Source organism: Myxocyprinus asiaticus, chromosome 10 (assembly GCF_019703515.2).
Source record: "Myxocyprinus asiaticus isolate MX2 ecotype Aquarium Trade chromosome 10, UBuf_Myxa_2, whole genome shotgun sequence".
NCBI classification, from domain to species: domain Eukaryota; kingdom Metazoa; phylum Chordata; class Actinopteri; order Cypriniformes; family Catostomidae; genus Myxocyprinus; species Myxocyprinus asiaticus.
The window spans coordinates 11,762,478-11,789,091 of NC_059353.1; the positions used below are offsets into that span (position 1 = coordinate 11,762,478).

A 26,614-nucleotide genomic window follows, 5' to 3' on the forward strand; every position below is an offset into this window, starting at 1 on the left:
CTTACTCATCATGAATGTGAGACCAAACCTTGCATTTCTTGAATTCAGGCAGACGGAGGGCTATATCTGGGGCCTATAAAATGCAAAGACAGATAATAATAACAGATAATAACTAACAATAAAAGTGATTTTGTTAGTTTATTTAACATTTGCCTTTCTGAAAATTTTTATTTATTCATTAATTATTTATTTTTTATAGTTTTAACAGTGGTATTTGTAACAAGACCATAGTAAACATATGGAAGCATGGATCTTCATCACTGCCGTGATTAGATGTAACATGATTTCTATAAAACAAACTATGGCATTTTTGTAATTATAAACAGTAGATCTACTCTAAACACATGTAAAAACAATAAATACAAAATATAAATATTTATAAGCTGTAACAAAAAATGTATTAAATTCCCTCACTCCCCTAATGTAGCCTATGACATATTTAATAGAGCTGAAGTAGTGATATGATAATATTTATTATCAATCTATTTCTGCCTAAAGTACAGTTACTATAGTAAGGGTGATGATGTGGAATTCTGTGCCGAATTCAAATGGTTTCCGCTTCTCGCGCCTTGCTTCTCACAGATTCTTGCAAAGCTGCGAGTTTAAGAGCTTGAGCTTTAAGAGCTTTGCGCTCGTGCTGCTCTGTCCACTGAGACGTATCCACCTACAGAGCCATATAGGTGCATTAGCCGAGGTTGTGCCTCCACCTGTGTATTTGACGCTGCTAAACCAGTTACTTTAGATGCGTCGCTAGACCTCAAAATCAGATGAACTGTGGTACAAATGCGTACCATCCCGTATAATTGAGAAACAACAGATATACTCAAAGTCTAGATAAACGTTGTAATGCAAAGGGGAACTTGACGATAGATTTGATTATTATGACTGATAAACGCCCCCCATTTGTAACCTAATGCCCCCCATCTACTAATTTGCTCTCAGCACCCCCTGGCATCCTTTGAACGCCCCCGTTGAGAACCCCTGTACTAGACACAGTAAGTTTAACTTCGATCGACTGTTACAGTTAACATCATTTTAATTCATTGACCTTAATACCAAATAGCACAACCATTATACTATAAATGTGTCCAGTATAATAGCGCCAGTTCAGTTGGGCTTATACCCGCTTTTTTATGTCCTTCTCAAGGTTTCTTCCTCTTCACATGTATTATTTCTATAGAAGCTGAAAAAGTTGATTTGTGAAAATACTGCAGAATAACTTAATTCAATCTCCTGAGCTTCAAAGCATTCAGTAGGCTATGCATAAAACTTTATTCATTTCAGCAAATAGATTAACTACCATGTGATTCTTTTGAGTTGCAGACACCTCCTTAATTTTTTGATAAATTACCACATAAATCTAATTTAAATGTAATCCAGTAGTTTGATTACGTATCCAGATGGGCATGTATGAATCCTGATTACTTCACCGATGGTCCAGAAACAATGCAATAAACAATAAAATAAATGTTTGACCCAGCAACCCTTTGCCCATGCATAAGTGTATGCAGATGAGGACAATATTGCTGCATGGTAAACTAAACCCGCTTTAATTTTCACCTGTGGGTCACAACGATGGCTCACGAAACAGAACAAGAGCTTTACATGTTCTATTTCTCTACTTACTATGGCCCACTAGCCAGCAAGTTCAATGCCATATTTTCACCCACAGGTAAGCAATATCGATTAACATTTTCTGCATCGGTGCAAACTAAGCCCCTTTAGCCAATGTGATCGCAGGCCGTCATGGTGCTCTCGCGCTATTATTATTAACAGACACCACTCTATGCTCCTTCTTTCACCCCTGATTGTCTGCGGACTGCTGAGTCCCGCACAGCTTTCTTTGTCAATAATAAACCAAAGTACTAAAAAAAACTATTTATTGATTTTAAATGATGCTGCATTCAAGCCTCTAGGTGTCAGTGTAAGTCCAAGATGACACAAAGACAAAAGTTACTGAGGGCACTTTTAAAACACCTAATATAAAGTGGGACCAAAATTTTTTATTTACACTTCCTGGATAGATGAGAATCTTCACAGACACCATAAAGCTTGTACTAGCTCATTAACATTTTGCCTTTTTCTTTTCCTCCTAAAACCCCATGTTCCTATCACAGCATTGATTGCAATACCTGTGTGGTCAGAGCTTACAGTTATCCTTATTGTAGCCACCCTTTTCATCTTCAAATGCAGAAAAAGTTAGTGTGATCTTAATTTTCCAAACGCTTTTATTATTACATTTTGTTTTTATCTTTTACTATTACACAGAGCTGCTCAATATAACTGTTTGACTTTAATAATGTCAATCAAAATATACACATACAAATTAAAATAACTGAAATGCTGCTACACTATGTGGCCAAAATTTTGTGGACACCTGAACACCAACATTCATACAGTATATATTTTTAATATCAGACTTTCCATTTATTCTGTTTTGCAGGAGAGCCAATCTATGTCAATAAAGTGGTTGTTCATAAAGAAAGGAAACCAAAGGTTAGAGGCTGTCAGAGGGCTGTCAGATAAGCATCACATACTGTATTCTATGACTATAATAACTTTGTTTTCTTGGAACCCCTACTTGATTTTGCTCAATGATATGGCAAAGAGGTAAAAACCCAGACTGCTGCAGCAACGAGTGGGCATTCACCTCTGTTGTTCCAACATATAAATGTGTTAATGTTAGTGTAATTTTACTGGTTACTGTGGGCAGCTAGGGTGCATTATTCTTAAATATCACTTTTTAATGGTTTCTGCCTTGATAAAAAGTACTAGAAAATGTGTGATTGTTTTTTTTTTCCTGCTTTCTTCTACTTATTTTTAACTAGATTATATACAGTATGTATGTGTGTGTGTGTGTGTGTGTGTGTGTGTGTGTTTATATATATATATATATATATATATATATATATGCTGTATATATTATTATTATTATTGTTGTTATTATATATTATTATTATTATTATTATTTTTTATTTTTTGGCCTGGGTCACACCTCAGACTTTTTCTTACCACTGTTGGAATAAACATAATAATGTGATTGCAATATGTAATATGCTCCTTGATAGTGTATCTACTTAAAAAGCTGCAAGTATACTTTAATAATTGCACGTGTAAGCTAAAAAATAAGAGAAAAAAGGTTTGAATACAAAAGCCAGATACATGTGCTAACAGCACACAAATTAGCTTTCCTGCCTGACATTTTCCCTCATTTGAATTTCCACACACTGGCCTCTGTCACAGCCTCATACACACTTAAATACAATAGTCACCCACCTGCCAACAGCAGTTATATGGTGAACTAGCAACAGTGGTTCAATGGCCTCTTTATACAATGAAAATGTTTTAATGTGTGCTTTATCGTATGCATGCAGACATTGCACCTAACTGTAAACAAAATAATGAATAAAACAAACAAATCTGTCCTCTTTATAGTTAAAAAATTCTACATTTGTTTTCCTAACAATAAATCAATAGGTTACTAATGTAACCATGGTTCTCTGAAACATCGAGTGGAGAGATCCACCTATGGGAAGGGCATCCGTACCTGACCTCTGCAGAAGCATCCAATTGCACCAAGTCTGGCTAGACAGACAGAAGCGCGTGACCTATGCCCCTTTACCTAAGAGCATATAAGGACCTGCACGCACTGCTGTTCCTCAGTAAGTATATTCGCTTCTCGTGCAGCAAGCGGGGCAAGTTTTGTGGATCTCTCCACTCGATGTTTCAGAGAACCGGGGTTACGCTAGTAACCTATTGTTCTCTTTCATCATCTCGTGTTCGAGATCCACCTATGGGAGACATTGACAGCTCCCCGATTGCCCAGTACACTCACAGTGAGGCCCTGCAAGCCAGTTAAGGGAACGGTCACCTCAAAGAGGCAGTGCTTGACATGTCCCATAATCACACACCTGGCAACCCTGAAGCACACAAGTGAGAACTGTGCACAAGCAGAGCATGAATAACATGTTAGTGGCACAAACATAAAAATCAGCTCAGCAGCATATATACAGTGAAGATAGCACCCAAGCAGGAATGTAAATGCATGCTTGGTGACATGAATGTGCATGGCCAACCGGCCCATAACCTCTTTTTCTTACTCTTATATTATAAATATAAAAAGAAATAAAAGGAGCTAACAGGGGAGAGGCTATGAAGAACCCACCTCCAAGACAGAATGAGCTACCGGGGTCCTGGTAACATCCAGCTGGTAGTAACGTACAGAGGTGTAGGTAGAAGCCCAGCTGGCAGCAGAACAGATGTCCTGCAATGAAACTCCCCTAAACAGAGCCCAAGAGGCAGCCATGCCCCTCTTGGAGTGGGCTCTGAGGCCTCCTGGAGGCTGCACTCCCCTAGATTCATATGCCAAAATTATAGCTTCCATAAGCCAATGCGAGAGGCATTGCTTAAAAATGTGATTCCCTGTGTGAGGGGGGCCCAAGAGATGAAGAGCTGTTCGCCCTTTCGAAAAGCACTGGTCCTATCCAAGTACGCCCGCAGGGCACGGACAAGACACAGAGTTTTCAGCCTCTGATCCTCCGCAGAGGAAAAAGGGGGAGGGTGAAAAACAGAAAGCTCCATTACCTCACATGAGAACGCTGGGAAGCATTTAGGCATAAATGTTGGGCCTAAGGAAAACCTTATCTCCACTAAGACAGAATTTAGTGCACGAGGAATGAACAGAGAGTGCATGCAGGTCACTTACATGTTTAGCTGATGCTAAGGCCAGGAGCAAAGCTGTCTTTTAGGGAAATGCTCCCCAAGGGCTTAAAAGGCTGCTGAGATAAAGCCTCCAGCACCATAGAGAGGTCCCACTCGGGAACAGTTCTCCTAGTAACTGGGAGAGAATGGCGGGCGCCCTTCATAAATCTATGAATGAGGGGGTGCTGCCCTGCCGTTGAGCCATCAAACCCAACATGACAAGCAGAAATAGCTGCCAGGTAGACCTTAATAGTGGAAAAAACTTGTCTTGTAAAAAACTCAAAATATCAGAGACTGAACACTGATATGATGTGGAACCACGCCCATCACACCACCCTTCAAACACTTGGAACTTACAGTCATATAAGGACCTTGTGGAGGAGGCCCTAGCATTCTGTATAGTGGCAACCACACGTGGGGGGAGCCCCATCGAGCTTAAGTTTGTCCTCTCACGGGCCAAGCCCAAAAAGCCACCCTATCTGGGTGGGGGTGATATATCTCCCCATTCGCTTGAGACAATAGGTCTGTGCTTAGTGGGAGGGGCCACGGTTGGGCATGTAGAAGAGGAATTATCTCTGCCAGCCACGGTGCTTTGGTCCACCTGGGTGCTATCAAATTGAGGGACAGGCCATGCTCTCTCACCCTGGCCAGGGTGGGTATTAACAGGCACAGGGGAGGGAATGCATAGAGCAGCACTTTGGGCCACATGTGGGCTAGTGCTTCCACACCGAGGGGCGCATCCTCGTCCTTTAGTGAGAAGAACATAGGACAAAAGTTTTCGCGTGAGGCAAAGAGATCTATGGTCGCCTGTCCGAATCTCTCCCACAATATGCCCACTATCTGAGGGTAGAGGCTCCATAGAGCGGGTTCCCCCTCGAAATACCTGGAACATGGGTCGCGCATAACGACAGGAAGTGCCGCCTGCTCCACACTAAAAGCCTGTAAGCTAGAGCATGAAGCTTGGGTGAGCGCATTCCACCCTGGCAATTGATATATGCCACTGCTGTGGTATTGTCACAGCGAACGAGCACATGATGCGCCTGCAAGCGGGGCAGAAAATTATTCAGAGCTTTCCATACAGTCATGAGCTCCAAATAATTTATATGGGCTGAACGAAGTTTGCTCGGCCACGAACTGCTCACCGTCCTGCCCTCCTGAGTGGTTCCCCACCCTGTTAAAGGCGCATCTGTCGTTACCACTTTTCACAACATAACAGCCCCGAGAGGGCCAAAGAGAGCCTGGCCAGGCTCTACTGGGGCACCCGTGATGCGCCGCTTCTCACTGTCAGGGAGGCCCAACAGATTAAGCCAGAGCACACGTTCTCCGGCCACTGATAAAGCCATGGAATGCCTGCAGGCTTGGACGGTGTGGCTGACAATCTCCTTCCACAGAGAGGGTGTGGGGGTCCCTTTCTCTACTTGCTGCCCCATTTTGACCAGGAATTCAGCCTGGTATGCAGAGAGGAGGGAAGAGACATTAAGGGCCCTGACAGCCAAGGCTGAGGCTTTATAAGAGGCCTGATGGAGGGAGGCAGAAAAGTGGTCCATTTTGTTGAGGAGAACAGGCTTGGGAGGGGTAAGTAGGCCACCTTTAGAGGGATTAAGATGTCTGACGATAGAGGGCTCGATGACGGGGGGGTCACCCATGCCAAGGGCCGTCATATCCTTCACTTCGAGGCCCGTGAGACCGTGTTTGAGGTCGAGCAGGTCTCCCCAACATTGCCTCATATGCTAAGCACATGCAGAGAGGACCGGGAGAAGTTGTTTTCTCGGGCCGGGAAGGGGTCCCAGGAGTTTCCGTTCATACACATCCCTTTCCTGGTCAGGAGGCGAGCGGCCGCTCTCTCACAAACCTCGATAAGGACGGACTGGGGTAAGGCCGTGGGGGCATTAGCCAGGAGAGTCATGGAAGACGGGATGGCCTCCTCGTCCTCCAAACCCTCGAGAAGGCCCGCATCGTCCTCGTCACCAGAGCCAGCCGGCTCATTGGCGAACGAGGGTTCCCCTGAGAAAATGTCCTCAGAGATGCCGGGTTGAGTCCGAGCCCCGGGAGGCACCCAGGAGCACATCGTCGTCACCATTTCCCCCGTCAGAGTAGGAAAGATCGGGGTCGGCGCCAGGCAATGGCTACATTTTTCCGGGAATTCTAGAGCCTCCTCCACGTGTTTGAGTCCCATACAAATGACACAGAAAGGATGAGGGTCTCTGGCAGCGATGAGGGCATGGCACGCGGCTGGGCAGGCACGCGATAGGTTGTCCCCGGGGGTAGCCGTAGGTTTGGAAAGCGCCATATTAGAGAAAAACTCCATAAAATCCATGGCGGTCAGCCGTGGAGCAGGGGAAGTGGTGAGAGAGAATGGCGGGCAGCCTGACTGGTAGATTTATGTGAGCGTGGGCAGCTTGCAGCAAACAAAAACAGCTAACCTGGCTGAAGCAAGACAGTCGCGTCTGGCGGAGACTGATCTGAACGATTTGTCTTTATTTGGAGAGACGAATATAAATAAGCTATTCAAAGGCTCACTCCCCTTAATGTACAAACAGTGTGGCTCTATGGTGCTAGTAAAACACCGCTCAGTTTGTTTGAGCATCCCAAGGAGGTCTAAAACAAATGAAAGAAATTAGAACACCAAATATGGCGGGTGTAAAAAAAAAAAAAAAAAAAAAGGTTGGCTTATGCTGAAAATGAGACAAACGTATGCTTTTGAACTAATATGATATGCTTTCCCAGATTTATTATGCTGAGGTGTGATTTGTGAAACTTTTACTCTAGGTGTACTGGCAATTGTAAGATCACATCACAGTAGCAGCTTTTTTCTCACAGGATGTTACGAAGACTCTTGCCCTGATTGTCAGAGTCAAGTTTCCAACATCAGACAGAACATCTTGTATTTTGCTCATCTTAACACTACTGGGTCTTAACACTTACTCTATGTACATGCTTTAGAGTAAGTGTTAAGACCCAGTATTAGGAGCTGTTTAAAATATAATTCCATATCATAGGGATGTTGTAATGTTGACATATACTTCTGAAGGATATAAAGATTGGGGATTTTGTTCTAGGTGTGGCTCTTCGCTTCGCTGATATCAGGCATGCTTCTACAGGGGTGCTTGATGGTGCTGAGCACCCCAAACGGACATTAAAACACCCTCAATTGTGTTACCTTTGTACATTATTGTGCTTTCTCTTTAACTAAACCCCACTAAATTCATTCAGTATATCTCAACTCTTTTGATGTTTTCTTATTATTCATTGAATTTTGAGTCTATTTTGGTATACTTATATTCAAATACTTTTATTATATATTGTTCCCCTTTTTAAAAAGCAATATACAAAATAAATATGGTCACCCTTGTCAAATGAAAAATATATATTTTTTAATTATTTGCTTTATCTCTCTCACTGGGTTAGGCCAAGTTGGTGTTTTGTTGTCTTCTCATTAAATGCTTAAACCATAAAAATTGGATACTTTACCTACTCCTGGTTACATATGCAAACAGAAATTATTGGACAAACATTTTGACCATATTTTCACAGTGACATGAACTTCATAGACATTATTCACGGAAGCTCCATCTTTGATTATTAACCTCTTCAACACTGGTGCATGTTTGGGCTGCTGTCTGCAATTTTTCACATTCAAATTTAAAAGCTTACCTTACACACACATATAGTGTAAGGTTACACCCCATTTTATGATAAATAGAATGAGTTTAGTTTTGTTTTCCTAAATTTGTAAGCATGTAATTCTGGTTCTGTTCACCCTGTCCCACTCCAATAAGTCATATTTTATTCCACTAGATGGCAGCAAGTACTAGAAAAAATATTTTCCCTCTATCACTTACCGTCACAAAATGCCGATCTGAAATGTAGGTGGAGCTGAAACACATTTTAGCCCTCACAGATGTAGACATTAGAGATAGACATTCAGTCTTATTTTCGGTTCATGCACCACTCCCATTGTTTCATTGAATATCTCGGCCTCTGAGTGGACTAGAAGCTTAATCTAGGTGTCATTAAAAAACTGAGATCCTTCCCTTTGAGATGATATTTAAAATTTTTTCATCAATAGTCGATAACATACTTTTACGATGATTTGTTTAGCATGCTTTTCCTGCTGGACTGCATATTTTGTTATGGACATCAAAGATATAACATTGGATTATTCACACAAGCAAGCTCACAGACAAGTAAAAAATGGCTCATATTTTAGAAAACTGCCTAAGGTAAAAGCAGAAAATATGTTTTTAGATATTTGGGGCTTAGAGCAGCAGTTATCAGTGCATAAAAGAGACGTTTGTATTGGATGTCTTACAGAAATAAAATTTCACTGTACTTCTTTTGAAAATCTCTTGAACTGTGGTATTATGGCAACAAAATAAACTATACAGTTGCATTCCTGAGAATGAGAGCTTTCATTTGAAATATGATTTGTCTATTTAAATGCTATTTTCAAGACTTTTATAGTCATATTAATATTTCTACCACATGACCTCTAGGTGGCGCTGATTTGCGACATGAATGATTTCAGGCCTTAATTGTTTTATTTTATGTAACATAAATGCAGAACTGATGGATATCTATGAAAAGCTCAGATTCTAAGCTTTCAAACGGTATCACATATGCCTGACCTATGTATTTGAAGATGAAAACGTTTTCTTAACATTGTGTTCCCTTTTAGACCTGCTGGAGGGTCCGAAGAGTTACAGAGGTTAATGAACAAGGCTGTGAGACACAGACTCACATGTCTTCAATGGCACGTATGGTATAAAGCTGTAAAAAGCTACTAGATCACATCTGATTTTTCACAACTCATGTTGTGTGGAGTTTTTGGTCTACTGAATGTTTTTTGGATTGTTCTCGGACAAAATGTTGAAAAAAACATCTGTACGTCTATCCCTCACAGCCTCGTTGTCATTCCCGTCAAAAATCAAAGATGGCACTACTGTGAATAAGGTCTGGTAATAATTGGTATTTAGGCCATGGAAGTGTTTAGATTGGACTTTGTTCCAATAATCGAGAGACAGAGGCAGACGATGAAGCAGTAAATGTAATAGAGAGCTTTATTGTTTTAATGCTGGTATTAATGCTTAATAATAATTCTAACCCTAACCCTAACTGCAACTACTTGAATTGAAACATTTTGACCAAACATTCTGAGAACATATTAAAATAAACACTGCTAAGAACAAGTAAAAAAGTGTTTGTAATTTGTATTTTTTTTAAAGTGCCAGCTTGATTTCGTCTTTAATGATCCATAGTTATCAGATTGTTCTACAGAAAAATGTTGATTTATATTAAATACATTAAAAATGCTATATAAAATAAACAAATGTAGTCATGTGCTGTGAGGTCTCACTACAGAAACACTACTTGAATTTTACATTTTTAAGTGGGTTAAGTTTTAAGATGTTCTTAATTTAAAAGTAGAAAGAAAGAAAGAAAGAAAATCTGTTTAAGTAGGCAGCTCATTAGGTTTTGAGACCGAGCTCTGTACTGTGTGCTTCAGTGAGTGAGTGAGGGGCGGAGGAAGAATTGCTATTCAGTTGGATTTGTGTTGAAGACTGTGTTGTGCATATCTACAGCTGACAGCAGAGCGGATCTACACCCCAGAGGTATGCGAAAATTCAACTTTCATTACAGATGCTTATTTGAAAGAGTTTGACCCAAGTTGTTCTTTTTTGGTCAATTTGCTTTCATATTACATATTTCACATCTTAATTATTTACTGTATAATTAGGCTACCTCATTTTATTTGACTATTAATAAATAATCGAGATTATGGTAAATTTAGGCTGTCCTTGACTTGCACTTCAATGTGCAAACAAATGAATCCTTAATGAAGTGATTTCTTTGTCAGTTGTTTTGTATAGGCTATAACAAATATGTTAAGTGAAAAGTTATAATAAATCAATCACCTGTTTATGTTACTGTAGTACATATCTGAACAGGAGCATTTTTTCAATAATTTGGAATAATTTTTGTCCTCTTACAAAAACAAAATACGAGGGTGTGTAATCATGGATGAAACTACACTAACACTCATTAATAAGATTATGGATTTTTGCAATATCAAAATTCATTATTAACATCAGAACTTATTTATTTTAAAACTATATATTTATAGATTTTTTCTGTTTTATTTTTGTCTGTTATATGTGGGCACAGATGGCAGCCCTTCAGTAAGATGTTGGAAAAGACACTAATTGAAGAAAATTATCACCGTTGCTGTCCCCAATCAAGGCTGACCTAGAATGTTAAATGCTCTGATATAAAGGGTACAAACAACTATTTCAGAAGAGATACCTTTATTTTACACCTTTGTCTTTAAGTCTAGTGTAGGACTACTAGTTAATGAAACATATTATAACATTTCCTCTCTACTAGGCTAAGATGTTTGTGGTCTCCTTGCCAAGATGTCTACACGTCTGGGTGTCCTTGGCATTGGTGTCCAGACTACAAGGTGTGTCATTCGCAGTAACTCCATTGTTCTGTTTGTATTAAGTGGTGTATTTGAATTGGTCTCAGTATTGTTGTGTCTCAGGCAGGGTCTCGGCTCCAGCACACCTGGAAGCCCTGGTGGAACATCCCTTCACTCTGAGCTGCACACTGGTCAAGGCTAAAGGAGAATCAGTTCATCAGATCCGCTGGATGGATGTGCAGAACCAGACATTAATCGCTTACCAGCCTGGTCAGCAAGACAGCTTGAGCGGTCAACAGCATGTGGAGCTGGCTGCCTCCCCCCGTGATGCCAGTGCTATCACCATCAAACGAGTCAGCTACAGGGATGAGGGATGCTACACTTGTATCTTTGATATTTACCCCAGAGGATCAAGGGAGGGACAGACCTGCCTTACTGTTACAGGTGAGTCTTGTGGGGGAAAAAAAAGGAAGATGTGTGATGATTACTTTCTCCTATCCCAGCTTAATAGTGGCAACTACAAGTAATCCTTTCCTTGACTGATTTCTGTGAAAACTGTAAACACTTTTTGGCACTATCAAAATATTGCTCTGTTTGTTTGAACATTCCTTCCAGCACAACCAACATCGGCTCATACAATGGTGTGATTCTGAAGCAGGATTTTTTTTTTTTTTTTTTTTTTTGACCAATTGAAGACAAGAAGAGTTCTGTGTTCAGATTTCATTTCGGAAAACCTGTCTGAAAACAATCATTTTTGTAAATCTGTTTGGTTATGCTTGTGGTGCAGAAATTGTACACTTTTTTTATAATTGTAGATAGATATACTGTTTTTGGACATTTTATGGTGTTTAACATGAGTGGAATATTGTTAATGTGATGAATTCCACCTGTGGTTACTCTGCAAGGACATCTGTGTGAAATTGAGGGGAACTGGCTTCATATGTCCACTAAAAACAAATTTAAGTCCAGTGTGGAAAATGTATTAGCATTACTTATTTGCAGATGCCACTTTGTGAAATATTTTGTTATCTAATGCAATAACATTCATAGATTTTAAAGGTGGGCTGAAGTGTCCAAATACTTTTTGGGCCACTGTGTCTAGATGACGCCTTTAAAATATATTGTCAGATATTTCACACTAAGTAGACTAGCTATTTTGTGGTCCCTGAGTGAATTGTTTTCCGTATTTTATATTGGAAAGTCTAAAGGCAGCCAACTTTTTTGGATGTTCACTGAGCCCTCATAAATTCTTTAGATAAAACGTATATAGTGCGCCTGATAATCACATAGTAACATTATTAGCATAAACGTAAATATGCATTGCTCTCTGTTGGCAATTTTGTGTATCATCAGTTTCTGTTCTTTTTCTCTTTATAAAATTACTTTGTGGGAACAATAAAATACATAAGCAATATTTTGGTTTTGGATGTTGCTTTGTGGATTCTGGAGAAGAATCTGAATATAGATGAGAAACAGCTGCTGGGTCATGCAGAGATCCAACTTCTCTCAACATCTCATGGATTTCTCTGTCAATCACATGTAAGAAGGGTGCAGTTGGGACTACAGTCCTTCCCTCCATCTATTACATTATTGCTCATGTGAGGGTTCTCTTCTGGATGCTGGTTAGGTGTTTATGTGCTGCTATTCATTTAGCCTGTACACTCATAGTCTCACTGGTCTATCCATCTAATTCAGGACTCAGTAAGAACTCTGTTTAACCTTACTTCCAATGCTCATATATCCCGTTTTTATAATGAGTCAATAAAATTGACGGTGCAGTTTTATTTCCCCTGTTGACATATTTCCTATTAAAACAAGAAGTGAACCAGCCATGAACAATGATGTGCTACTTGCTATAGCTAATCAGAGGCAGATAGCATAAGGGGGAGGAACATTCTCACCATAGAGAACATTTAATTGGACAAAAATGTGGATATACCCCTGAGTGCAAGATGAGTCATCAATACTTTTGGCCCATTCTTCTGTAAGAGAACAATTGTAAATTTGAAATGCAGTTATCTGCTAAAAGATAACTTTTACTAACTTAGGAGTGCACTAGCTTATAGGTTCATTAGGCAGCTACTTTTTGCAACCCCGTGTAAATAGGAACATATGCTATTTACATTTTGTCTAGTAATAAAAAGTTTATTATGAAATAGTATATAATATAATAACATATACAGTATAGGCTACTATACATGTGGTACATTATGTTTCTTTTAATAAGATATTTAATTTATATAATTTTATAATAGTATAGAAGTAACGTTTATTTGTTTGTGTGTTTTTTATTTTTTATTTGATTTATTTTAATTTCTGCAGCAACAGTGATTCCAGATGGTAACAAGACTGCAGTGGGTGGTAAACACACCTCTCTGGCCTGTCGGTTTGGCCTGCCGGAGAAAGTCAAGCAGGTGTTGTGGAAGAAGATTGTGAATAAGGCAGAATCTCGCGAAGTTGCATTTTTTGCTAAGCAGAGTGATCCTGTAATTGAAGAAGAGTATGTGGACCGTGCAAGTCTAAGCCCTTCCCTGTCTGACACCCAACTTACATTATGGCCAGTCAAGACTGAAGATGAGGGCTGCTACACCTGTGAGTTCCACACGTACCCAGATGTCACTAAGAGTGCCACAAGTTGCCTCACTATATTTGGTAAGTACTGTATATTTGGTGTCCAAGAAACTGTGTATGCTGGATTTGGTATATTTCTCAATTACTTCTGGAAATCTCTCAAAGGAGTCGCTATCTGAGTTTCCTCTTACATTGTTATCAAATGGAAGCGCTTTTTAGATGAGGTCAACAAAGATGTCACGCACGCATTTCAAATGGGGGAAAAGATGAATTGATACTTAAATTTCAGTTATTATTGTTTCAAAGGGGGGCGTGACCAAAAAAACTCAAAACAAACCACTGCCATAGTCCAATGTGATCACATGAGTATTCTTATGTAATCTTTCATACAATGTGGTTCTAGCACATGTACATTTGCTTACGTTTGCACAGACACTGAAATGTACAATATTAAAGTATTGACAGCATCTAAAACGTACTGTATTTTACCTGTGAACAACTTAAGAGACTTACAAATGTTTACAAATCCTCATTGAATCCATGAATGAATTCATGAAATAACACTGCAAAAATTATTTTCTTACTGAGAATTTTTTTTTTTTTTAAGATTTCAAAATCTGTAAAAATGTTTAAAAAAAAAATCCGCTTTAGATGCTGTCAATACATATTGTATTTTTCAGCATCTATCCAAAGTTAATGCATGTTTAAATGTTACGTACAAATAGCTACAAATAATAATGAGATCAGGCTGCAATCAGGAAGTCATGTGCAGCAATAATGGTAGGAAACTGTGAAAATAATATGAACTGATTTTATACACTGGACAGTCTCTCTATGCCTATGTTCAGAATTAAAAACCTGTTGCAAAATCTCATTAAGGTAGTACTCAATAAAAACACTTAAGTTGGCTTTATTAGTTGGCACACTCTGCTATTTTGAAAGTCAAGCTACTGCTTGTATATGATTCTTAGATTCGGAACAGAGCGAAGCCCAATTTCATATCAGTGTATACAGCTGGTAGGGCTGCAGAGTGGTAGAGGGGGCAGGACAAGGCTAAACACACAGTGGACTTGGAAAAAAAATAGGACAACAGACTGAGAGAGAGAGAGAGAAAGAGAGAGAGAGAGAGAGAGAGAGAGAGAGAGAGAAACTGTGAAAGAAACTGATTGTAGGAGGGTGAGACTGTGAGATCTATGATTTATTCAGACTGTGGCCACAGTGCATGACTGTGTCTCTGTTCCACTAACACAGTGCTTCTCTCTATATTGTCCTCTCTTTCTCTTCCCCTGTCTCTTTTAGATGGATGTTCACTGCTGACTTTTGCTCTGTACTGTTGCATTGGTTCAAGCTACAGGTCCGACCACTGACCATTGGCAGTTACTAAGGAATACGTCACCCTAAAATGAACATTCTGTCATTATTTACGTTATTTTCCATTATCTACTCATATTGTTCTAAATTCATATGGTTATTTTTTTCCCAGTGGAACACAAATGTCAACTTTTTTAAAGAAATGTTACAGTGCACTAGTAGTGTATGGACTACTCGTTTGGTTCTTTTATGTTTTTGTTTTTTTCGGAGCTTGACATGCAACCACTATGAACTGCTGTTGTATGACCAGAGACGTGTAATGATTCTTAAAAAAAATCCATATAAAAAATAACAGCATACAGGTTTGGAACAACATCAGGATGAGTAAATAATGACAGTAATAGTCATTTTTGGGTGAACTGTTCCTTTAATAATATTCACTCATCTTTTATTCATACCAGTGCTGTATTGTTCTGAAGGGGTCATGCTTTTGCAAGAATGTGAATTGCTTATCCATTGTCAAAATTCGAAGCATAACCCTATTTGGCCAGTGCTGTGGTTTGAATAGGCATCTCTGTAGCTTTGAACTAAAGGCGAAACTATGTGGGCTGCAACCACTCAGCAATGGCATGTAGATCTGTTGATTTACAAAGTTCTTGCTTTTCATGCCAACACAAATGGTTATCATTTAGTAGTCAATACATTATTATACCTTTATTCCAAAAACCTAGTGAACTTTCTCGCTGCCTACAGAGGCAGTTGCCTTCTAAGGCAATAACCTTATCGCCACGGAACCACATGTGTGAAGTGACTGATCTGGAATGCTTTACATAGGCAGCAACTCATCTTTTTTCCATACAATGAAAGTAGGGTAACCATATGTCCTCTTTTTCCTGGACATGTCCTTTTATTTGGACCTGAAAGAAAGTGCATGGATGGGATTTCAAAATTGCCCTAAAATGTCCAGGATTTGGCTTTGTCTTCATATTGATGTGCTTGAGGGTGGGTGAATGAGGACAGAATTATAATTTTTTTGGTGAACCATTCCTCTAAAAAGTTGTCTCTCTAGGCAGCCCACTAGGTTTTTGAATATAGCAGTCCCTATTAAAGAGCATACACCAGTTTAACATCAGCTTTATGTGTTGTGTTCCTGTACAGTCCTGCCCAAACCTCAAGTAAGCTACAAGACCACATCTCCAGGAGTGATTGAGGCTAACTGTACTGCCATTGCCCGGCCACAGGCTGAAATAGTGTGGAATGTGGAGGGTGATAACAGGACCATTGGTCCACCTGTGTCCACCGCTATCCAGCAGAGTGACGGCACTACTCTGGTCATCAGTACATTGACCATACGGGCTGGACTCTTGAAAGATGTCTCTGTCAAATGTCTTGTTCACCACAAAGGACTGGAGACTGCCATTGCTGTTTCTATGAACACTAAGAGTGAGTGTAAACTATTTTCTACTTACAGTGGGTTATATTGACTTAAACTAATTGACTTGAGAAATGTTCCTTGATCTTTTAATATAAAAGAGTTAATTGTACTGAAAACAAACTGTAGCTTTCAGAAAAATGTTTTAAAATTAATGTATTATGCTATCTTTTTTCCATCCATTTAACTTGTCACAATAATTTCTGTAATTTCTTCTCGATTTTATGAGTTTGCAAAATCAAATTATTTTCTTCATCTGCACATGAAACAATAACAGCTCTTTGGCTGAACTTGATTCAGTGGTGGACAGTGGTTTCACGTGTTTAAAATTAGTTTTCTTAACTTAAAATTACTATATAATCTCAACACAAACACTTTGTGTAGAGAGTACCTGGATGAACTAGTTAAACCCAACAAAATTAGACATGTCATTGTAACTCAAATAAATCTCTTTTATTTCTTTATGTACTAAAGTGAAAGTGAATGTTAGCATGCTAAATACGTGCTGGTTTAAAGCATGACAGAGTGTAGTTTAGTAACTATGCTATGGTTAGCACTGCATTTGCTCAACAAAATGAGCAATGAATTTAATGTGCAACATCTACCTGTCCTCTTTGTTATCTCAAGCTCCACTCTTCACAATAATGGTAACCCCCAAAACTCAAACATAACAGAAACTCTTCTTAATCTCAACATAAAAACATTTAACTCTAACAAGTATCCCCTTTAAATTCATCGTGCACAACAAACTTAATTCTAACATTTACTCAAAAACAGCTTGTTCGCATTGATACTATTCTTAAGCACCAGAACAACAAAGATAAGGAAACCAGAAGAAGAAAGATACTCTTACCAGACCTGTGAGAGAGATCTTACAACTAAAAAATGGACAAAGCTTTTTTGCTTTCTGTACATACAGATCAATCTTGTTAATATTATGTGTTAATGTTGTTTGTTATAAGTTGTTATCACTAAGTTGTGCTTTGGAGAAACCAAAGAATTCTAAAATTGCTAGAGATATTCTGGCACCCTCTCTAGCTCATAATTCCTGTTTTTGGTTGCCTTTTTCATATTTTGATGGTTACAAATTGCAGTGGAATGAACTCCAGTTAACATACATGTCATTTAAATACAATATCACATTTACATTTAGTAATTTAGCAGACACATTTTTCCCAAAGTGACTGACAAAATGAGGAACATAAGCAATTCGTCATACAAAACCTAACAATATCCGCAGTATCGCACTGCTGAGTTCTAATCTTAGCTTGAGTAGTACAGAAGTTAGAGCAGAAGAAAGACAGTAAATATAGAATGCAAGTGCCTTATGTTTGTGGACTGATTAAGAACTTATGGATGAGACGTATCTTCAGATGTTTCTTTAATGTTGAGGTCTCAACTGATTGGGTGGGGGTTAGCTGAAAAAAGTCATTTTCTAAACTAAATTTAGTGAGGTTTATGCTTGATAGAAGAAAAACTATTTGCCAATTGGGTAAGAAAAATAAACTTAATTCAAAGGAAAAACAAGTTTATTTTTCTTACCCTCAGTGGTGATGTTCTTACCCTCAGTAATTTCACCACTGAGGAACAGAGATTGTGAATGATCTGAAGAGTGGCTTAGTGCCTCCACAAAGTCAAACCATCAGGCATCGCTCATTCTTTGATCGCAGGGAGTGAGAGGGGACATAGACCTGGATGAATGAGTTGAAGTACAAGTGTGCTGTTCCATCAGCTGTTCTGAAGGCCAAAGTCAAAGCCTTGAATATAACAAGTGGCCAATGGAGTGAGATGAAGAGGGGAGTGACGTGAGCCCTCTTTGGTTGGTTAAAGACCATACACGCCACTGCCGCGTTCTGGACCAACTGCAGTGGCTTTATTGTGCTAGTGGGAAGGCCGGCCAAAAAAGCATTGCCGTAGTCAAATCACGATATGACAAGAGCTTGAACCAGGAGCTGTAAAGCATATTCAGACAGAAAATATCTGATTTTTCTGATGTTGTAAAGCACATTATTGCAAGACTGGGTGATTGACAGTATGTGCCAGTGAAATTTAGCTGTTCATCAAACACCACTCCCAGGTTCCTGGCTGACCTGGTTGGTCTGGTATGTCAGTTTTCAGTTCATAATTCACCCAGTGTTTTTCCTGGCCCTTGCTTTAAGTCTGCCTTTAAGAGAGCTGCTTTTGGACAAAGCATTAGGCAGGGCAAAGCTCAGGATAACAAAAAGTGGATCCATATCTTTAAAGCCAAGAAAATATCTCAGTAGTTTTGAAAGGGGGAAGGGCAGCAGAGAAATAAAGAGATCCTAATCACAAAGGCTTCATGGCTTAAAGGGATAGTTCACCCAAATATGAAAAATCTCTCATCATTTACTCACCCTCATGCCATCCACATGAACAAAGATTTTTAAAAGAATATTTTAGCTCTGTAGGTCTATACAATGCAAGTAATGGATGACCAGAACTTTGAAGGTCCAAAAAGCACATAAAGGCAGTAAAAAAGTAATCCATAAGACTCCAGTGGTTAAATCCATATCTTCAGAAGCGATATGATAAGTGTGGGAAAGAAACAGATAAATATGTAAGTCCTTTTTTTTACCACCAACCTCCACTTTATCTTTTAACATTCTTCTTCTTTTGTTTTTGGCGATTCACATTATTTGTGCATATCACCACCTACTTGGCAGGGAGGAGAATTTATAGTAAAAAAGGACTTAAATATTGATCTGTTTCTCACCCACACCTATAATATAACTACTAAATACATAGATTTAACCTCTGGAGTCATATGGATTACTTTTATGCTGCCTTTATGTGTTTTTTGGAGCTTCAAAGTTTTGGTCACCATTTACTTGCATTGTGAGGACCTACAGAGCTAAAAAAAAAAATATTCTTCTAAAAATCTTTGTTTGTGTACAGCAGAAGGAAGAAAGTGGCATGAGGGTGAGTAAATTATGAGAGAATTTTCAGTTTTGGGTGAACTATCCTGTTAAGGCTGTCATCTCATGCATCTCAACCATGTTCTTTATTACTTTTTCAAAGCAAAGTCATACATGCATTCCCAGGTTTAAGTGTGACAACTTAACTGTATGACAGCTAGTCTCCCCTACATAGAATATGTTCACTGCTGTTAGCTCATGCAGACTTTTGTGATTGCTAATTAGTCCTGTGTATTTCTAATGTTAACTACAGAAATGTTGTTGTTGCAACAGTAATAATGAAATATCTGGATGTCTGAAAAAATTATCAAGTGAAATGGTAACAGAGAACAAAAGTTCTAAAAGTAGCAACCAATCTGTCTCTTTTTCTGTGTTTCTCACTAGTCGGGACAGCGCTTGCTATCCTGATATCAGTGACAACAGTAGCATTCCTTCTGGTTCTCTGCTTGTGTTTCTGTTTGTGGAAGTGTGTCCTGCGTAAGGATGGTGAGTATTAATTTAGCAATGTTTAAGACCTAGTGAGTTTTGTGGCTTAGGTCCATGTCTGTTAGTTCTGAGGCCATCTATAAGCTAGTGTTCTCCAAAAGTTGACCAATTAACTTGAGATGTACGCATATACAGTTTATTATTTTCCTGGATAATGGACCAAAAATATTGATGACTCATCTTGCACTCACTCATTTAGTCCAATTAAATGCTGTCTAGAATGAGAACATCCCTCCTCCTAATACCACCTACTTCTGACTAGCAGTGGCAAATAGCACCATAGTCATGGCTGTGAAGTAAACTAAAGGCTGTTAGCTATTATAGAAAAGATTGCAGTGATCCACTTCAGATGTGGTCAACATGTTTAACTGCAGTTTGGATTTAGATCCCACCAGAGTGTTCGGATAAGTAGTAAGCTGTTGTGGCACTATTGTTTTTAAATGTTAGCCCATCCAGATCAGGGAGTTCTCAAGTAAAACTGTTTCTACTGCTACTGTTACTGACATGAGAGTCCATTACTGTCCAATTCTTTAATTTTATGACTAAAAAGATGTCCAAGGAGGTGAAAAAGTTAAAGATTTCAAAGATCTGATTTCAAATGCACGTGCCAGGTTGTTAGGAATGTAATCAGTCTATTCTAGTTGGTTTCATACATTTTTACTTTTACACATTTATTTATTTTTAAAAAAAACTTACTGACCATAACAAACATTCATGTGGGGCTTCATGGTGTTATGTCCTGGGCTAAATTCCGTATCGCATACCAGTATACTCCTCTTACAATTTTTTCCATATGGTAGACCATACCATATGCCAAATAAACTCTATTGTCTTTTCACACGAAATCAAAATGGCTTACAGCATATTGATTATGGCAACCCTGGCTTTCAAAGGTTTTTTGAATATGAAATATATTTTGTTACAAAACTGAGTTTGTTTGTTTTTTAAAGAAATAACAACAATAATAATAATAATAATAATTATTATTATTATTATTATAAAGCCTTTTAATGACACTTTTCTACAAAATGTAGATAGTAACACCACCTAGACATATTTGACCACAAAAACATCAAAATTAATTTTCATTCAAAATGTAAAAACATGTTGATCCACAGGTGTAAGCAAGTAACTGTCTTTATGAATGGATTGTTTTTAAATATATTTTTAAATAATTTATTGATCAGGAAAAAATGCATCCTAATTAGACACATTTTTGAGTATGTATGAGTGCATCATGTACATGTACTGTACTGTAGTAAATTACTTTTCCTCCATGCTATATCTATATCTATATCTATATCTATATCTATATATATATATATATATATATATATATATATATATATATATATATAGATATATACTGTATATACAGGTTGGGGAGTAACACAATACATGTAACAGGATTACGTATTTAAAATACAAAATATAAGTAACTGTATTCCACTACAGTTACAATTTAAATAATTGGTAATTAGAATACAGTTACATTCAAAAAGTATTTTGATTACTGAAGAGATTACTTTGCATTTTATTGTCATTTGTTTCATTTAATATTTAGTCCTTTCAGATGAAAAACATTTATACATATAAATGATGCGATCCAAAGTGCATTTGAACAGCAGTGAAACACTTTCTTATGATGTGTTACATTCATACGAGCAGACAGAGAAGTAAGTTTGAAGTAAGTTTGGAGCAGAAGAAATAGAAATAAACCTTGTGTAAATTGTCAGTTTTACGCTAAGCTAAAATGCTATTTCTAGCCATTTTACATGCACATGTTACCAGGCACGATCATATTTGTTTATCAAGAAAATTCACGTTGGATCATAATTTCTTTTTTTCTAGTAAGATCTTTGATATTAGGGCAAAAATCATATTCTTGATAATTTTTGTAATGTTTTCCTGTAAAAATATCTAAAAATCCTTAAAACAAGATCAATTTGATTAATCTTGTTTTAGAAACAACACTGCATAAGATATTTAGGTTTTTCAGAGAATGTATTTTTAACATGTGTATTTTGTCTTACTGTACTGGCAGAGTTTTTATAGTCAAAACAAGTGAAAAAATCTACCAGTGCTGAAGACATAATCCAAAGTATTTAGAATACGTTACTGACCTTGAGTAATCTAACAAAATACGTTACAAATTATATTTTACAGCATGTAATCTGTAGTGGAATACATTTCAAAAGTAACCCTCCCAACCCTGTATATATATATATATATATATATATACTGTATAACACATAAACACACTGACACTTGAAAGAACAGATAACATTTAAATGCATGCAAATCCATCATAACTGTGGATTCTTGTGATCTTTGTGCATGTATGTGTTTATGTGTTTTTCACATATAATGTGTGACCAGAGCCCGAAGAGCAGCGCTTGCCAAGAAGAGGCAGAGAAGACAGAGAAACAGGTAGTTGAATGCTGGTTTTTTCTTAAGGATTATACTGTAGAACAGAAAGTAGGTTACAAAGACTCTTCCTGTGACCTATTTCTGCTTTACTGTGATGACTTGTACCACTCTGAACACAAATCCTTCAGATCAGTTCTACTCATATAAGAACTAAGTAAATCTTTCTTTGTTGTGTGTGTGCATTTACCATTACCAGTTTTTTAATAACATATTTATTCATCAGTGTGAGCCCCATTTATATACACCAATCAGCCACAACATTAAAACCACCTGCCTACTATTGTGTAGGTCCTCCTTGTGCCGCCAAATCAGCGCCAACCTGCATCTCAAAATAGCATTCAGAGATGCTATTCTTCTCACCACAATTGTACAGAGGGGTTATCTGAGTTACCGTAGACTTTGTCAGTTCGAACCAGTCTGGCCATTCTTTGTTGACCTCTCTCATCAACAAGGCGTTTCCATCCTCAGAACGGCCCCTCACTGGATGTTTTTTGTTTTTGGCACCATTCTAAGTAAATACTAGAGACTGTTATGCGTGAAAATCCCAGGAGATCAGCAGTTACAGAAATACTCAAACCAGCCCGTCTGGCACCAACAATCATCCATGCGATTAAATAATCAGCCAATCATGTGGCAGCAGTGCCGTGAATAAAATCATGCATATACGGGTCAGGAGCTTCAGTTAATGTTCACATCAACCATCAGAATGCGGAAAAAATTTGATCTCAGTGATTTGGAGTGTGGCATGATTGTTGGTGCCAGATGGGCTGGTTTGAGTATTTCTGTAACTGTTGATCTCCTGGGATTTTCACGCACAACAGTCTCTAGAATTAACTCAAAATGGTGCAAAAAACATCCAGTGAGTGGCAGTTCTGTGGAAGGAAATGCCTTGTTGATGAGAGAGGTCAACAGAGAATGGCCAGACTGGTTCAAACTGACAAAGTCTACGGTAACTCAGATAATCGCTCTGTACAATTGTGGTGAGAAGAATAGGTTGGTGCTGTTTTGGCGGCACAAGGGGGACCTACACAATATTAGGCAGGTGGTTGTGGCTGATCGGTGTATGTGCTTTCAGTGATTTAGGCATATTTGCTAACTTAGACCACCATCCCTTCAACCATACACCCTCTCTTCAAAACCCCATCCTCCAAAGATATGTTAACCAACTTTTTCTCCCCTTTTCTCCCCAATTTGGCATGCCCAATTCCCAATATACTCTAGCTCCTCGTGGTGGCGTAGTGACTCGCCTCAATCTGGGTGGCGCAGGATGAATCTCAGTTACCTCCGCGTCTGAGAACCTCAATCCGCACATCTTAACACGTGGCTTGTTGAGCGTGTTACCGCGGAGACGTAGCGCATGTGGAGGCTCACACTATTCTCCGCGGCATCCACGCAAAACTCACCACACGCCCCACCGAGAGCGAGAACCACATTATAGCGACCACGGGGACGTTACCCCAATGTGACTCTACCCACTCTAGCAACCGGGACAATTGGTTGCTTAGGAAGCCTGGCTGGAGTCACTCAGCATGCCCTGTATTCGAACTTGCGACTCTCTGTCCTAATATTTACACTTCCAGTGTTATTTTTCATAGATGTTTTGCTTGTCGCTTTATGATCCACTGTCGTATCAAACAAAGATCTTGGGTGCCTCACTCATGGTTTATTTTAATATCTTAGGTATTTCTGTTCAAACAAAACTGGCAGTATTGTTTCTTTATAATTATTTAATGAGTGTGAGAAAGTCTCTTATGGCTCGTGTTGGTGGAGTCCTGAAGTTAGTGTTGATAAAACCAGAAAACAAACCTTGGTCAAATGTAGACACATTGGTATGTGCTTTTCCCAGAGTTATAAGGCATATTTCACTTCATGCATCTTAATCGATCGGATTGCTATCTTACTGGGTATGCATATTCCGTTTACACTTGGTCACATAATGCATATTTGCAAAACAGATTTAAATCCAATCTACTTTTCCCAAGTTATCTGCAAATAAAATAGAGTTAATGTCCGTAATGTTGCTAGTGCCAGACAAGGGAAAATATACTCATCATGTGGCTTATAAAAAATGAAAAGAGAGGCAGCTAACATTTCTAGAATTGTTTAGACAATTGTGGTACAAAAGGCAACAACTGGTATGTACGGCATTTTCTTTGTCGTATTTGGGCTCCCAAACGTCCGTATGTTGACATAGCTCAGTTTGGGAGGAATGAAGTTTTGAATGCATTTACACTGTCTTTACATGATAAAATAGCTGTCTGATCAGTAAAAAAAAAAAAAACATGAAGTGACCAAGAGGAATTCCCCTGACATGCATCCTTGCTAGCTGATCATTCTTGAATTAATATAATTCTCAAATTACCACTATGGGAGTATTGTGTGTAACATAAGTATACTTTAAATGCTTTTACAATAGATGGTGTTACAGTTAAAATCTGTGCTCTGTCATGTATCTGCAGAGTGAATGATTCTGATCATGGCAGAAGACAAGGTTCAGTTTACAATATGGATATGCTGAGACACCTATGAAGAAGAAAATCTCATGTCGTCATTTTCCCTGCTTTTCCAGCCAAAGAAGACCAGATTTCTTTAAATGAAGAAAGATATTATTCACATTTTAAATCCTTGGGTTTAAGTAAGATATAACTAATATGAAGGTTAGAGTAAGGGGCCGTTCTCACAGGACGAGTTCTTGCATTCAAACACAGCTTGACGCAACACAGCAGAATGGAATAGAACACATGGGTCTCAAGATGCGTTTTTAAAAGTTTTAATTATTTTAACTTGACACTCCGTCTTTTGAATGCAGCACTCAGGGGGCAAGATGATGAAAAAACAGCATCCATCTAGGCTGGGCATTTTTACTTTGACCAATAGTTGGACAAAATATTGGTTCCTGTGTGAACGGCCCCTATAAGGCACAGTGCCTAAGGAAAGTATAACTAATATGAAAGTTAGAGTAAGAATGCATGTTAGCATTGCCTATAGATGGGTTTAATTAACTGAGTATTTGTGTGTTTAAATGTTTGGAATTTAGAGTCCCCCTACACATAATTGTTGTGAATAATTAAAATGTTGAGGAATAAATTACAGTCTCTATTGAAAAAGCTGCATGGTTCTATGAAAGCTTTTTGGTTTACTGATACTTGCATTATGAGCAAATATATAACTTTTACAGTTTTGTTATAATCTTGCACAATTTCACACATCACTTTGTTTATGTTTTATGTGGATATCACAATCACAATTAAAGGCAGTAATTACAATAAGGTTGATTTAGAATAGCAATTTTTTTTTTTCATCGTAAAATGATTATGCATACTGAACTAGGGATTTAGAGACAGTGAACTAGGGCAGTGGTTCTCAACTGGTGGGTTGTGCCCCAAAAATGGGTCACAGGTCTGTTCTGATAGGTTGTGGAGGGCAGGGAAAATACAATGATACATTCAAATAATCAAATGTAACTAACCATATAATCATGCATGGTTAGGATCATGGGTGTAAAGTAAGGAATTACAAATACTCACATTACTGTAATTAAGTAGTTTTTCCCCGGAATTGTACTTTTTTAAGTAGTTTAAAATTTTTATACTTTTACTTAAGTATATTTTAAGTGCTGTAACTGTACCTTTAATGCGCTATTTTCCCACCGTCTTTGTTCGCTACTTTCCTGTCCTGATTTTATTTTTAAACATCAACATGATTGGCTAGAGAGAGTCTTGTGACTCCCATCAAATCAAATCACACATAAAAAACTTAAATGGCAGCTGTAGATTGGCGCCAACTGTTATGGATATGGAAAATTGGACGGATAGAGGACAATATTAAAAGTATTCTAGAATGTACAGACAGTAAACATGGGAGTAAGTGTCTATTTAATTTTATGAAAAAGACTGGACTGGACAAGCAACTTTAAATAATTGGACTCTAGGTAAGAGGAGAACAGAAGGTGGCAATAATGCAACAATCCTAATGCCAACTGCCATAAAACCCCAAAGAAGAAGAAAAAGAACTGTTATGGATGTGGATGATGCCTCAAACACAGTTCAACACCTGAACATCACGGCCGCACCTGAAAGGGCTTTTCGCAGTGAAAAAGGCCAATTGCCTGACTGTGTCATGTGAGTTGAACTCGCTCAAGCCAGATATCTGCATTAATCCTGCCTCTAATTTTAAGAAACATATTGAGGTAAATTTCATATTTCTGCTTACTAGATTCTGTGTATATAACGTAGCCTGTAATTTAGCTATCTATCACTGAGATTATTGGGTTGATGTGAGATTAAGGCAATGTTATCAATAGGGCAGGGCGATAAAACAATCTTGATG

General features: G+C 38.3%; 1 protein-coding gene across 3 annotated transcripts; it reads left to right on the top strand.

Annotated features, from left to right (window-relative positions):
• Positions 1-10,194: 10,194 nt before the first annotated feature.
• Positions 10,195-25,518, top strand: zgc:113337 (uncharacterized protein LOC503741 homolog). 3 transcript variants are annotated; one of them, XM_051708542.1, is made up of 9 exons: positions 10,195-10,313; positions 10,867-10,976; positions 11,086-11,161; positions 11,243-11,563; positions 13,448-13,771; positions 16,160-16,444; positions 19,754-19,855; positions 22,235-22,285; positions 24,745-25,518. In XM_051708542.1, exons 3-9 carry the CDS (start codon positions 11,092-11,094, stop codon positions 24,747-24,749), a joined length of 1,158 nt encoding a protein of 385 aa, XP_051564502.1. In that variant the 5' UTR covers positions 10,195-10,313; positions 10,867-10,976; positions 11,086-11,091; the 3' UTR covers positions 24,750-25,518. The 3 variants fall into 3 exon arrangements, with proteins under 3 accessions (XP_051564502.1, XP_051564501.1, XP_051564499.1); XM_051708541.1 differs by having other exon boundaries at positions 13,442-13,771; positions 24,745-25,515; XM_051708539.1 differs by lacking the exon at positions 24,745-25,518 and having other exon boundaries at positions 13,442-13,771; positions 22,235-22,293.
• The last annotated feature ends 1,096 nt before the right edge of the window (positions 25,519-26,614 follow it).